We start from the raw sequence: 15,705 nt of genomic DNA, 5'->3' as shown, positions 1-15,705 counted from the left end.
GCTTTCCTCCCACACTCCAAAGACGTACAGGTATGTAGGTTAATTGGCTTGGTGTATGTGTAAATTGTCCCTAGTTTGTGTAGTGGGGGTCGCTGGTCGGTGTACACGTATCTCCAACTAAAGAAGCAAACTTACAAACTGATGGAATTTATAAGTGTTGAGGCTGTTCCGCTGACGTTAACTCAATGGGAAGAGTTAACCAAGAAAAGCAGTTTTTTATTTGTTTTTAATGTTGAATTAATTGTGTGTGATTCATTGTTTTCTAAAAATATTTAAACTTGTATATTCATTTTCATGGACAAATAATACTGTTCTCAGTTATAAATTGTATATTTTACTTTATAGTCAAATTATTAACGTAAAAAGTGAACCATATACTGAGGTAATGTCTGGTTAACGTATTGCATGGTGCATGAATCTGGTTACTTTTGACTCGTCCACAGGTGGCAGATCTCCGGTTGGGTCTCCAACGGGCCGAACAACAGCAAGCCAGGAAAGAGGACTATTTGCGTCAAGAAATTGGGGAATTACAGCAGGTATACATTATCATTGTACGTCTGTGAAATTGGGGGTGGTTGATTTAAAAGGAGAAAATTGGGAAGCTCAGTATATTTTTACTTTTTCAAGTACAGCGTGGCAACAGACCCTTCGGCCACCGAGTCTGCACCGACCAGTGATCCCCGCACATTAACATTACCCTACACAAACTGGGGACAATTTTACATTTATACCAAGCTAATTTACCTACAAACCTGTACGTCTTTGGAGCGTGGGAGGAAACCAAGGATCTCGGAGAAAACCCACGCATGTCACGGGGAGAACATACAAAGTCTGTACAGGCAAGCACCCTTGGTCAGGATCGAACCCAGGTCTGTGGTTCTCTAAGGCAGTAGTTCTACCACTACGCAACTGTGCTGCCCAGAAAGTTGTCTAAGTAAGACTAAAATGCCTCGAAACCTGAACATTTTGATGTATGAATTTTTCAGAGACTTCAGGAAGCGGACAATCGCAACCAGGAGCTAAGCCAAAGTGTTACATCTGCGAGCCGACCGCTTCTACGACAGATTGAAAACGTACAGGCCACGCTTGTGGCACAGTCCACATCCTGGGAAAAACTGGAAAAGAACTTATCTAATCGCTTAGGTAACAATTAATTGTTTAAGACGGAACTGGAAAATCGAAGGTACACAAAAATGGTGGAGAAACTCAGCGGGTGCAGCAGCATCTATGAAGCGAAGGAGATAGGCAACGTTTCGGCCCGAAACGTTGCCTATCTCCTTCGTTCCATAGATGCTGCTGCTTCCGCTGAGTTTCTCCAGCATTTTTGTGTACCCTAGGTAACAATTAATATGTATAAAGATCAGGGAACTGGAGTTGTGACTAAAAATATGTGAATATTGATCAAATTTGCCAGTTAGTTGAGCGTTACCAGCTATAACCTTTTTTGAAAGCGTCACTTTGAAAGTGTTTTGCAGATGCATTATTTTAGAATTGCAAATATTGTTTGAAATACTTTTTTATTCTTGGCATACATTGTTGAATTCAGCTGCTGTCTGCTCACTACCAGTGTTTTGCTTTTTTTTAAATGCAGGCCAAGTAAATTTCACGCGTGATGTTGATTCAGTGATCATGTTTTGGATAAAATAGGTTTAGGTTTATTATTGTCACATGTAGTAAGGTACAGTTAAAAGCTTTGTTTTGCATGCTATCCAAACAGATCAGATATTCCATGGAGAAACAAGGAACTGCAGATGCTGGTTTACAAAAAAGGACACTATGTCTGAAGAAGGGTCCCTTCCCGAAACATCATCTATCCATGTTCTCGATGCTGCCTGACTCACTGAGTTACTCCAGCGCTTTGGGTCTTTTTCAGATATATTGTATACAGATATCAAACTCAAGTGCAATAGATAGAACAAAGGGGAAGATACAGAGTGCAGAATATAGTTCTCGGCAGTGTTTTGCATCAGTTCTTTAGACAGAGTCCAATATCCTCAATGGGGTGGTGATGAATTGAACACAACCTTAGCTTATGGAATATCTTTTCTGAAACCTGATAACAGAGGGGAAGAAGCAGTTCCTGAGTCTGCTGGCAGACAGGAGCATGGATAAATATTTCAAAAGTTATAATGAAGTAACTAGAAGTAGTTTACAGTTATGCTTTATAGTTATGCAAATTGAAAATTGCTGTTCATCAATTGTTAGCCACAGTGAAAATTTAATGGTCCCGTGTTCAGTATTTCTGACAATTGAACACTCTTTGGGCACCAAAAAATGTTTGTTTTTCTTCATAGCTGATGGTCAAGCTCAGCTTGCAGCTGCTCTGGAAAAAGAACGGACAGTCTCAGAAGAACTGCTTACCCTTCGAATGCAAGTCTCTTCATTGGATTCACAACACGGCTTATTGCGTCAAGAGAAGTGCAGATTGTTAGCTCAACTGGAGTCGGAACGAGACAGGCTTGAGAAGACTGAAGATGAAAGTAGTAGGTGAGTAAGCTGTTAATTTCATGGATGATAAGATGGTATAAATAGAGAATTTCAGATATTAAAAGTGGCCATTTGCCACCCATGCCCTGTCCCATCACATCAACCTTTTATACATTTTCAATAATTTCCTTGGCAGTTACAATAATTTTGATAATTTTCCGTGCCCTTTTACTCTTTGTCTCTCGCATGGAATTTTTGACATCACTCTCCAGATTACCACCAATCTGAATTTTGTTGAAGGTTCTTTTGTTGCTTTCCAGTGGTTGGGACTTTCTCCATTGAGAAACTAAATTATACATACATAAATTCTCACTTTGCATTTACACAGTCGTAACTGAGTGGCATTAGGGCCAATAAAACTGTCTGTATTGATATCATTTTTTGAAACAATGCTGTTCATAAACATATTTATTTTCCTGAATGGTCTTGTATAGATATGATTTTACACTACTGAAAGAAATTCAGATGGAAATGGATTTGGACACAAAGCACTAGAGTAACTCAGCGGGTCAGGCAGCATCTCTGGAGAAGATAGATAGGTGCTGTTTCAGTACAGAACCATTCTTCAGACTGATTCAGATCCAACCCGATATCTATTTTAAGATTAGTTGTATTATTTTGTAAACCAGCATCTCCAGTTCCTTGTTTCGACAGTCTGACTGTCCCCGACTACATTTTATCTGTTTGCTTTGTTGTTACCTTCTCTTAGATAACAATGATCTATTCTACACTTTCCTTGAGCTTCACCCCTTTGATGTTTCCTTCTCACACCTTATACTTCCTTATCTCTGTATCTCCCCCTCCCCTAACTCTTGGTCTGAAGAAGGGTCTCGAGCCAAAACATCACCCATTCCTTCTCTCCAGAGATGCTGCCTGTCCTGCTGAGTTACTCCAGCATTTTGCATCTATCTTCTACTTAAGAAGTTTGTTTTGAAGTATGTTTGTTTTAACTGGAACGGTGCCACCTGTTGGATCTATGCAGTAAATAATATTTTGTCATGCTTGCTTCGAAGGACAGAATGTGTACTGAGGTACAGTGAATGGCTTTGCTACCTAATCAAATCAAATAATACTGCACATAAATACAATCAAGACAAACTCAAAAATAGATGAAATGGAAACATAGAGACTGCAGAATGCAGTTCTGAGCATTGCATTGACTTGTTCTAAAGACAAAGTCCAATGTCCGTAAAGGGATAGAGGTGAATCAAACAATCCCCTACCTTATTCAAGAACAGTTCAGAAACCCTATAACAGTGGAAAAAGCTGTTCCCGGGTCTGGTGGTGAGCACTTTTAAGCTTAAGCCTGACGGGGCCGGGGTGGAACAAGTCTTTGATTATGTTGGCTGCTTTTCTGAGGCATTGTGAGAAGCGTAGATGGAGTCAATGGTGGGGTGTCTGGTCACCCCACAACAACCACCACCACTATGACCACCACCTCCCCAAGCAACTTCCTGGGCTGTACTGTAACTCTACAAAACCCAGTTGTCCTGTAGGCTCTGTTGCTGCAGTCGTTACCTAAGGAAATGTGGCCACTAGTAATAATGAGACAGCTCGCTGCACCCAAAGGCATTTGAAAGACATATGAAGAAAGACTGGATAGACTCGGCTTGTACACGCTGGAATTTAGAAAATTGAAGGGGGGATCTTATAGAAACTTACAAAATTCTTAAGGGGTTGGACAGGCTAGATGCAGGAAGATTATTCCCGATGTTGGGGAAGTCCAGAACTAGGGGTCACAGTTTAAGGATAAGAGGGAAGTCTTTTAGGACCGAGATGAGAAAATCATTTTTTACACAGAGAATGGTGAATCTGTGAAATTCTCTGCCACAGAAGGTAGTTGAGGCCAGTTCATTGGCTATATTTAAGAGGGAGTTAGATGTGGCCCTTGGGGCTAAAGGGATCAGGGGGTATGGAGAGAAGGCAGGGATGGGATACTGAGTTGGATGATCAGCCATGATCATATTGAATGGCGGTGCAGGCTCGAAGGGCCGAATGGCCTACTCCTGTACCTATTTTCTATGTTTCTATGTAACTGCCATAAAATGTTCAATGTGATTTACAGAATTTAAGTACTTGTTATTTTCAGGCATCATGTGGCATTTGACAATCTGAAGACTGAATACATGAAGGCTCTTGAAGACGCAAAGAAAGAAAAGGTAACTAAAAATAAAATTAAGTTAATTCGATCAGTCAACTGAATCGGTGCCTCTCAATCCTTTTCATGATATTTCCTCCCATATTAGAATGCCTTGACTAATCAGTTGGAAATGGAAAAGTTAAAAGTTGAACAGGAAAGACAAAAAGCAATCCTTGCACAAGATACACTGAAAGAGAAGGTATTTAGCTTTTGTTTCAAATTGTAAATATGAAAACCTAGTATATCTATTTGATATTTGGATCCTTTTTATTTACTTGTAATTGCCATTATGAATAGGAAATAATTGTTTATGAACTACGTTGCTTTCCATGTTTTACAATTACTTTGCAATTTCTCTTTCTTTCAAAGGAGAGGAGGCTGCTTACTAATCAGCTACCAGAGGCTTTGACAAGCACTCCAACGCTCTCTCGATCCAGTTCCGTCAGCGGCACTGAGATGGCAATTTTACAAACCTCCAATCATTTCCAGGTAGGAATGCCTAAGAGGGCAGTCAGGTGAAATAATTGATTGGAAAGTGTTCAGGGGCTCAAAAAGATGTTCTCTGTCAAAATATCCAAGTACGGTCAGGGCAAGTAAGTGGTATGTACAAGTGTGGAAGGTTGGGAAGGATGACAAAATAGCTTGGCACAGAGGAACGGTGTAGTCTTATTCACCGCTTTGAGGGGTGAAGCATCAAACTCTACATAACTAGATGATAAGCATGGGAAGGTAGACAGGAACTGATTTCCCTTACAATTCAGTTTTGGAAAGCGACAGCAAGTCTCGTGACTGCCTGATCTTTTCCTTAGAGCGATTCACTGCTTTGCGTTTTGCAACTGAGTGACACAAAGTTCCATGTTGGGAGAGAGGTCTTTGAACCTACTTCCCTCAGGGGGAGGTGCTAACAGGGGAGAAGGGTGGAAATTTGAGGCCAACATGCCATACCTCTTGTGAGATGTTATCAGTTTAAGCATCATATTAAGCCGTGCAGATGGTGTAGAGAGTGCTACAGGTTAATTTCTCTTGGTTTAGGTTTATTATTGTCACAAGTACCATAGCACAGTGAAAAGCTTTGCTCTGCATGCTACCCAAACAGACCAGATTTACCATGCATGAAAGCAATCCATTCAAATGCAGGTACAATTGATAGAACCAATGGGAAGATACAGAGTGCAGACTTTCAGGTAGAAAAGTTTATTAGATTAGAGATGCAACTTGAGAACTGAGTTCATGCCAACCAACAATCACCTGTACACTAGTTCTATATTATTCCCATTTCATATAATTTATTATATTATTATACAAGATCTTAAAATAAGTGAATTATAAGTGTTGTAGTATTATTAAGAGTAATATCCAGTTGTCTGAAAAGTTTGCCAGTCCCATGGATGCGGATTTTTCCGAGTTTTGTAACAAGTGTCGAATTGTTAGAGAAATATTATCTTGATGTAAGCACAGCAGAACTTAAAGGAGCTGAGCTGGCAATATTATTACAGCTGCATCAACATGATTCATTAATTTGCTTCATTAAAACATTAATTGTAAGCATTCATGCTTTTTATCCATCAATAATTTATCCCAGAGATGGACACAAAACGCTGGAGTAACTCGCGCAGCATCTCTGGAGAGAAAGAAATGGGTGACGTTTTATGTCGAGACCCTTCTTCAGACTGGGAGTCGGGGGGGGGGGAAAAGGGAAACTAGAGATATGGATGGGGAGGTGTGAAAACGACAGATCAAAGCAGCCTATTTCCTTCGCGCCATAGATGCTGCTGCACCCGCTGAGTTTCTCCAGCATTTTTGTGTACCGTAGATCAAAGCAAACGATGAGCAAGGAAAATATAGAATGATTCATTGTTGGCTGAGGGGAAGGTGCCAATGAGGCAAACAAACATAAAATTAACCAGGACAGTGAAACTAGTTGGAGAACCAGGGTGGGGGAGGGACGGAATGAGAGGGAAAGCAAGGGTAACTTGAAGTTGGAGAGATCAATATTCATACAGCAGGGTTGTAATGTCCAACTGAAATACGAGGTGCTGTGTTTCTTATTTCCAGCATTGGTGTACTGCTATTCTGATGCTGTTGTGGTTTAATGTGGGGGAAAAACTGACTTTTATTTTACTTATTACAAATCAGCTTATTGGCTGTTGTTTCTGTAAGGTTTGTAATAATCTGCAATTGAAAAGGATGCTTATGATAAATGCTACTTTTTTTGAGATCATAACTTTGATTCCTGACGATGCTGTTTTTGAGGCAACATAACATCTTTATACCGTTGAAACCAATTTCTCAAGCCCTATTGTAGACCGCTGGAAACCTGACGTTGCAGATCATTGATGGGACTCGGGAAATAAAATTTAACAGCAAAGGTGCCTGGAAAGATTTCAGAGAATCTGACATTTTAACAACTTGGAAAGGTCATTGGAATTTTGGAGTCCTGGTGCAGTGGAGATAAATGGCAGTAATGATCTTGGCATTTTTGCTCTGTTTGAAACGGGCATAAATTCAGATTTTGCCATTGTGGCACACTGATGTTTATTGTTATGATCCCACAATCATGGCAGTAATATGCAAGGCTTGATACTGTGTAGTAGCCAAATAATTCATCAAATCCATATGGACTCATTGGCACCTTGTGTGATGATTTGCCTAATACAAATAATTTAATATTTAATCATGCCTCCAGGAAATATTTCCCTGTACTTCAGTCGATGGGCTTTATTTTAACTGTTTCCCCATCCACAGTGGCACTCTATATCCAGTCTGGCATAAACTAAAGATGTGGTGTTAAGATAGAGAGAATCCGTACAGACTCTTTTTATGCACACAACAGGCAGCAAAGGTGCCCCGTTCCCATGTGCAAAGGTGTGCAGATAAACGCCTATGGTGGCTGCAGGGTCTAACCTGAAGCTTGAGTTGGGGTGCTGGTTTCTGTGCCAGGCAGAATGTAAGTGGCTGGGCCAGATGGATAGTCCCCTCTCCTCACTGACTTGCACAAATTGCAGAACATTGCTTAAAATGCATTGAACATTACATTGAGGTAGTGCAGCATAGGTTCACAAGGTTAATTCCCGGTATGGAGGGACCGTCATATGTAGATAGAATGGAACGGCTGGACTTGTATATTCTGGAATTTAGAAGGATAAGAGGGGATCTTATTGAAGCATATAAGATTATTAAGGGTTTAGATAAGCTAGAGGCAGGAAACATGTTCCCGATGTTGGGGGAGTCCAGAACCAGGGGCCAAAGTTTAAGAGTAAGGGGTAAATCATTTAGAACGGGAGGTGAGGAAATACTTTTTCACACAGAGAATTGTGAGTCTGTGGAATTCTCTGCCTCAGAGGGCGGTGGAGGCCGATTCTCTGGATGCTTTCAAGAGAGAGTTAGATAGAGCTCTTAAAGTTAGTGGAGTCGAGGGATATGGGGAGAAGGCAGGAACGGTGTACTGATTGTGGATGATCAGCCATGATCGCATTGAATGGCGGTGCTGGCTCGAAGGGTCAAATGGCCTACTCTTGCACCTATTGTCTATTACCCAACCATCCTACCAACAACTACTGAGCAGTCCTGAGCTACTATCTACCTCCTTGGAGACCCTTGGACTACCTTAGATCAGACTTTACTGGACATTTATCATGCACTAAATGTTATTCCCTTTATTCTGTGTCTATACACGGTGGATGGCTTGATTGTAATCATGTATTATCTTTCTGCTGAATGGTTAACACGCAACAATAGCTTTTTCTCTGCACCTCGGTGCAGAGAATGACAATAAACTAAACTCAAACTCAAATCTACATTGAACTAAGTGGGACTAGTGCAGATGGAGCATGGGCAAGTTGGGCCAAAGGGCCTGTTTCCAGTCAGTATGACTCTATGACTATGACTCTACAAGTTCAGTAATCATGTCCATTTTTTCAGGATGATTTATTTGAACATTCACTTACACCTCTAACCACATCGGCCAGTAATAACAACTTGTACGACGTCCTCCGAATGGGGGGAGAATCAAGCATCTTTGAAAATTTGCAGTCTCAACTAAAGCTACGAGAGGGGGAAATTGCACAGCTGCAGGTTGGTATCAATAAAGGATTTAATGTGATGTGTAAAGATATCTATAATATACTACATCTAAATTTGTATTTGATGCATTAGTAGATTTGGTATTTAATTTGAGGGTGGGGGGGGGGGGGGGGGGGGCGGTCCCTCAGCCACAGCCACCAGTTGTTTTGAAATGCATTGTACCTCTGGCACAAACCATTTATGCCTCAAGTCTGGTCTGACAGTGTTCAGAATGCTGTGCTGAGATGTAGTCAGCATTGAGACTTTTTGTGAACGCTGTTTCTTGGTTTCCACAACGTTGTTTAGAAAGCATATACTTATCAATATATTTATGCCATTTTAATAGTGTCGGCACAATGTGCACATTTTTTTTTTTTTTTTGCAAGCAGCCCTCTTTTTTACTCATTAATTGATCCTAATTAATAATGTATATAAGGATAAGATTTGACATCACTGTTTATTTTTGTGATCTGGGAATTGTTGTCAAGGCTTGCATTTATTGTCCATCACCGATTACTCGAAAGATTTGTCAACTTCGGGGGTCCCTAGAGATTGACAATAACTAATTCCAATCTGGTTTTGTAGAGACAATGAACATAAGCTCATACAAATGACATATCAAAGCATCATGTATAAAAAAAAAACATGTGTCTCTGAATTTCTGTTAACTACGTATTGATTGTAGAAAGAATGTACGTAGAAAGCTAAATAAATAGTTTTTGAACATTTTTTTTTATCCAGGAGTTAACTGATATCTCGTATCGAGCTTCTTGCAATAATATCTGAAACCATGGGTTTTCATTTAGTTCGACCACTTAATTTTAATAAAAATTATATGCTTCCTTTACCATGTTAAAAATGTAATCGGACTGATTTTTTTTTTAAGTTACCTTGGGTTTTAAGTTGCAGTGCCTGTTTAACAATTATTATTTATTGTCCACTTTAGTTTATTTTTTTTAGTTTGAGATTCAACGCGGAAGCAGGCCCTTTGGCTCTCCAAGTCAAGGCCGACAAGCGATTCCTGCACACTAAAAGTTTCCAACACTAGGGACAATTTACAATTTTACCAAAGCCAATTAACCTATTAACCTGTACTTCTTTGGAACGTGGGAGGAAACTGGAGCACCGGGAGAAAAGCCACACAAGTCAAGGGGAAAACGTACAAACTCCATACAGACAATACCCGTGATCAGGATTGAACCCGGGTCTCTGACGCTGTAAGGCATCAACTCCACCGCTGCCTAACTGTGCCCTCAAACGATTGTGGAATAAGCCCCGTTTTTCGATTATCAATGTAGACTGATGGTTTACTTTGAAGTTTGAGCAATATTGCTTGCATCTTTCTCCTTGTTTTGTGCATTGCCAAATTAATGATTAAATGAAACCCTTTGATCTTTTTCCTCCACAATTAAAATGTTACAGATGAACTAAATCAAGCTTTATTCTTTACAGTTTGAGATTTCTAATCTTGAAAGAAGTCGAGCCATCATGGCTGAGGAACTTGTCAAATTAACCACGCAGAATGAAGAACTGCAAGAGAAAGTGGATGAAATCCCCAAATTGCGTGCACAGCTTTGGGTATGTTCTATCTATTTGCAGTTTCAGGTGAAAATTATTAACAGCAGTAGCTGTAGCATTTTGCAGGAGCTGCCTAATTCAATCGTTCATCTCTACTATTAAAATTATCAGTTCTTCAAACTTGGGTAGGTAGTGTGTGGGAAGGTACTGCAGATGCTAGTTTAATCCAAAGATACACAAAATGCTGGTGTAACTCAGCGGGACAGGCACTACCTCTGGAGAGAAGGAAATGTGTGATGTTTCGGAAGAAGGGTCTCGACCCGGAACGTCATCTCCAGAGATGCTGCCTGTCCTGCTGAGTTACTCCAGCATTTTGTGTCTAACTTGGGTAGGTAGGTAGATTGCAATTAGTCACTGTCTTTGAATTGGGAAAATAAACACTGCAATGCATTTCCATTCTCAATCAGTAAGTAGGAACATTGACAGAATACATGTGTGGATGGTGCATGAGTAGAGGTTGAGTTTTTCTTGACATACAATCTCGTTGCCAAAGCCTGCACGTTAATATTAACTACCTGTGAGAGCAATTGAAGGACACCTGACACCCTGGAATGAAACCCATCAAAGAACCACTTAGACTGAAGCAAAGAGGAAAATAGGCCTGAAGTAGTACATTATTGACAAAAGATGAAACAATTTGTTGTCATACAGCACAGAAACTGGCCCCTCGGCCCAACTGGTCCGTCAACCAATATGCCCATCTATGCCGTTTCCATTTGACCCATATCCCTCAACCTTTCCTGTCCATGTATCTGTCCAAATGTCTTAAATGTTATTGTACCTGCTTTAATCACTTACTCTGGTGGCTTGTACCATATATGTACCATTCAATGTATGATAAAGTTGCTCCACAGGTTGTTATTAAATCTTTCCATTCTCAACTTAAATTTATGCCCTCTAGTTCTTGATTCCCCAATCCTGGGGAAACATACTGTGCATTCACCCTGCCCATGTCCCGCATGCTTTTATACACTTCTATAAGATCACCATTCTGTCCGACCTCTCTCTAGCTCCATGGAATAAAGTTCCCACCTGTTCAACCTCTCCCTATAGCTCAGTCTCGAGAGGAGTAAATTAGACCTACCAACTCGAGTGTGCTTCTGTGAAATTTGTATTTTCTTCATACTGTCTACCTAAAGTATTTGAGTGTTTTTCTTGCTGGTCTTTAATGTATATATAAACTTGCATATTTTATCCAGTGTTTGCAGCATTGTTAAAGAACTTTGTCATTTCAGTTACAATTTTTAAGCTAAGATTTTTTGCAAGAAACAATAGTTGCTAATTTCAGCATGTCTTTATTTTTGTACTGTAATAAAGCTTGTTTCCAATAAACTTATATAATTTATTTTTTAGGACATTGACCAACGATACAACACCATCTTGCAGATGTATGGTGAGAAAGCTGAGGAAGCCGAGGAACTGCGACTGGACTTGGAAGATGTGAAAAACATGTACAAGACCCAGATTGATGAATTATTAAAGCAGAGGCTGACCTGATTTGCTTTATCTTTTAGTTGACTTTTTGTCCCCCCAAAGTTTCCCTTAATGTGAAATGCAATACTGCTGACAGTTATCTGGCATCGAGTGTGAATGTACAATTGTAAATATAATTGTATTCCTTCGTGTGTTTTGTTAATCATCTGTTGTTGCCTTGGAAGAAAACTACACAATACTTTTTGGTGTTGAAAAAATGACTAATGTAACATGTACATATGTGAAATACAATATTCAAGTGCAATATTATGAGGAAACGTGAGTTGATCCTTTGGGTGAAGATCTGACATGTCATTTTCTGTGCAGAATCGTATTTCCAAGTACAAGGTGAACCAATTTTGTTATCAAACTTAGTTGATCAGCTCGATGCTGTTATGTTGCACAAAGCTTTAATCTGTTAAAGATGGAAAGTGTTTTAGTAAATCAAATACTCAAACACTCCATGACATTCAGATAAATGTACTATTAAACGATTTGAAAATAAATCCAATCTGTTGAATACTATTCAATGTTCTAATTGTTATTAAACTATACAAATATTTCAAAATTACTTGCTCTGGGAATATAAACAGAGGACTTAATTTCAATACAAGATGTCTTGCTATTGATAATTGGCTAAAAGAACCTGTATATTGGTCTACTTTTGCTAATAGTTGCACTAATCTAGTACATAATTTAAAGTCTACTAATATGGATTATTCTGTATAGCATATGAACAGTTATATTAATAGATCATCTTTGGTGCTATATTCTGTGCATTGAAAGTAAATTAAAATGCTTTATTTAAACTAATTTTCTAAATCTTGAATTCATAATCTGCGCTATTATACCTTTCAAATGTAAATTTAAAATGTAAATAATTTACTTTGTGTAACAGTAGGACTTGGGTAATAAAGTCTCTGATCTGATCTGCTGCTGTTCATTATGGTACGGATAAACTTCAACATTTTCATCAGATATAGTAACTGAAAAATGACCAACAATATTTCTTTAGGCTGGAACCTAAAGAGGATTTTTTTTCTTCTTTTAAATATAGTTTTAAAACTGGTGGTGAATTGTTATTTCCATATGAGCACCAAGCATTTTTCTCAACCAGTGGTCAGTCAGTTGGTTGCTGGTTTCAGTGAAGTGTTAGAAGTAATCTTGCTGCCGTGAGAAAATATGGCGCAGGTGTGACGGGACCCTTTCGTTTCCACATAAATCATCTTGCCTTAATACTGATTAAACACCAAAACTGAGAACAAGGAAAGAAATAATAATCAAAACTATTCAATATCTATGCAGAGCAGAAGTTGGCACATCATTATTGATTAGCAAAGTTGATTAGATATGGAAAAACATGAATTTTAGTGATTAGTTAATTTGGTGGAGTATCACTATTCTGATTTTATAAGAAAAGCATTTATAAGCGACACTATCTAGGCACCTCAGGTTTTATGCTTGAAAAGCAGCTCGTTAATTAAGCGTGTAAATGAAATATGCCAGGCACCACATGCTATACGATGTCAGGTGTAAATTTGCGTGCGTTATTCTAAAAATAGAGGAGTGCGTAAATTAAACATTGGTAGTAATTAGACAAGCGCATTATTCTAAAAATGCGTAATTCAAACATGCGTAAAACATGAAGTGCCTGTATTTCTAAATAACATGTATTCGATGTGCAAACTTTGGAGAATATTTATTTATGACAAAGCTCAATGTATATAAATTGTTATCTTATATTCATATTTAAATATAATATCTTGCTTCTAAGTTCAAATCGTGTATATTTATCAAATAATGATTTTGCATTGTTCAGTTACGAATGGCAATGTTTGGCGATTCGGTATCTCGTGACAAAGACAATTAGCAGATTTGCTTTGCATCTCTGAACATGGCAATTTCTGAAAAAGTAGAAAGAATTGATCAAATTTTATTTGATTTATTCTTTGGATATTGTTAACAAATATTTGGATTGTTTATCTTCACATTCACTATGTTCAACATTGAAACATATATTTTAGAAGGTTCGGCACACATATCTTAAGAGTTATTGGTAACTGAAGCATTAAAAAAGGACAGTGTTCCGGAAACAAGGTATTTTGTCTGCAGATCTTAGCGTTTGGTGATTTCCTACTGTGCTGTTATGTGCCTTTTTATTTAATATTTATTGTTAGTCGGATAGTAAAATGCTTTTCTTTGAGCACATCATTCTGCTGTGATTTCTAACTTCAATATCTTTGAAGGGTTTGAATAAATCATTTTTTTCTAAAATTGTCATTTTTTGGATATGTCCTAATCATTTGGTAACGTTTGAAAATAATAGATTTTGGAAATAATACTCTATTTACCTTTTCATGAAGATTTTCTCAAGCTTCTGCTGTCAAGAAGTCTTGGTTGATAACAGCCGGCTGGCCAATGCTAGACTGTATGACCCCCTGAATTGTGTCAGTGGCTTTCAGGATAAAAGGAGTACTAAAGTCAATTGTATACACAGGTTGTGGTGTTGTGGTATTGATATGGATAGCCAAGATTATGGTCTGATGCTTGAGCAACTTTGACTTATGTTGGTGATATGAAATACGATTAATCAGGCCATGTTACAAGAACTCACTGTAAATGAAGAAAACTGCTTTTTTTAGTTTTTTATATACTAAAAAAAACGAAATCACAATTCTTCAATTTTAGTGGTTTCATGGTTGGTTTTGTTTCAAATCCTTTGAAATTTCCAAATAAAATTACAGTAGGTAACTGGACATTAATGAACTAACCTTGGGTGAAATCTGTTGGAATATAGGATTTTTTTTGGGGGTGATTTTCCAAAGATTTGACACTTAATTCTTTTTGACAGAATTTCCAAAAACAAAATGTAACTTAACAGTCAGTTACAATGCACTTGTTGTAAGATGACACCATTGTTTCAGTACATGCAGAAGCAAGGAACTGTAGATGCTACTTTACCAAGGAATGATACAAAATGCTGGAGTAACTCAGTGGTCAGGTAGCATCCCTGGAGAACATGGATAGTGATGTTTTGGGTCTAGACCCTTTTTCAGACATAGTCGGTACATGATCACCCAGCCAGATTGGATGGATGCTGCCAATTTGTTGATCTTCCTCATAACTCTTCTATGGACTAACGAGAATATCAATGTGAAGCAAGATGTGGGTCACCTCAGACTGTTCCTCGCCATTGTGTGTACTTCGGCTCAACTGCATTCCTTGATCAGGTCCATGTCACGTCTGAGATTATCATTGTTTATTACAACAATCTGGAAACAGCATGCCTTTGCTTACATACATTGTCAATGTTTCCTGCATAAACTAACTGTTAATCTGCATGCTTTAACCGCTGCTGTATTTCAAATCTGACCTGTTGGTAAATGTTCTGAGCATCCAAATTTGTTAATATGAATATAATTTATTGAGAACGTCTCAACACATTGGTCGGATCCTTTAACTTTGTTATTTAGGTAACAGATTTCCAATTTGGGCTGAACTTGCTATTTCTTTTACTCTGTAAATTGTTTCCATTTAGATTTTTGTGAACTTTGTGTCTGTCCCTGGTACCCATGTATAATTATGGAGGAGTAAGGAACCTCTGTGTTAGGTCATTCTGCCTTGTACGAGTTATTTGTTTACCAGGATGTGATGATATTTAAACATTGTTACATTGCTAAAATATATGCCTAAAAACTGATGGCTACTTTAACCTTTCATTCCTTTTCCTTATTAATCACTGTGTGGAGTAATTCACGGTGTAAATAGATTTTGTTCATTGGCTAGTTATTGTGCTGGGAATTATTCTGCAGATTTCAAGTATTGTGAAATTCTTCCTTTTTGGTAAGACATTTTACCTTCAAAAAATATGATGTCTGACTGAACAATGGAATACAAATTCAACAGCTTCCTTTAAGATCTTTGCATCAGCATTTAAAAATCATACGCAATATTTAATAATGGGA

At 38.3% G+C, this 15,705-nt stretch overlaps 1 protein-coding gene across 2 annotated transcripts in view; it reads left to right on the top strand.

Annotated features, from left to right (window-relative positions):
• The window catches only part of tmf1 (TATA element modulatory factor 1), a 31,283-nt gene extending 17,275 nt beyond the window's left edge, over nt 1-14,008 (top strand). Inside the window, exons 9-17 of one of the 2 annotated variants that reach the window (XM_033036684.1) lie at nt 444-536; nt 987-1,143; nt 2,295-2,487; nt 4,577-4,646; nt 4,734-4,826; nt 4,997-5,116; nt 8,549-8,701; nt 10,142-10,267; nt 11,621-14,008. In XM_033036684.1, coding sequence (XP_032892575.1) covers nt 444-536; nt 987-1,143; nt 2,295-2,487; nt 4,577-4,646; nt 4,734-4,826; nt 4,997-5,116; nt 8,549-8,701; nt 10,142-10,267; nt 11,621-11,764 — 1,149 coding nt within the window. In that variant the 3' untranslated portion in view covers nt 11,765-14,008. The remainder of the gene's footprint in view (nt 1-443; nt 537-986; nt 1,144-2,294; nt 2,488-4,576; nt 4,647-4,733; nt 4,827-4,996; nt 5,117-8,548; nt 8,702-10,141; nt 10,268-11,620) is intronic. The other variant, XM_033036685.1, reaches the window with a different exon arrangement.
• The last annotated feature ends 1,697 nt before the right edge of the window (nt 14,009-15,705 follow it).

The sequence above is a fragment of the Amblyraja radiata genome, chromosome 18, assembly GCF_010909765.2.
Source record: "Amblyraja radiata isolate CabotCenter1 chromosome 18, sAmbRad1.1.pri, whole genome shotgun sequence".
NCBI classification, from domain to species: domain Eukaryota; kingdom Metazoa; phylum Chordata; class Chondrichthyes; order Rajiformes; family Rajidae; genus Amblyraja; species Amblyraja radiata.
This window is presented reverse-complemented; position numbering and strand designations above follow the sequence as displayed.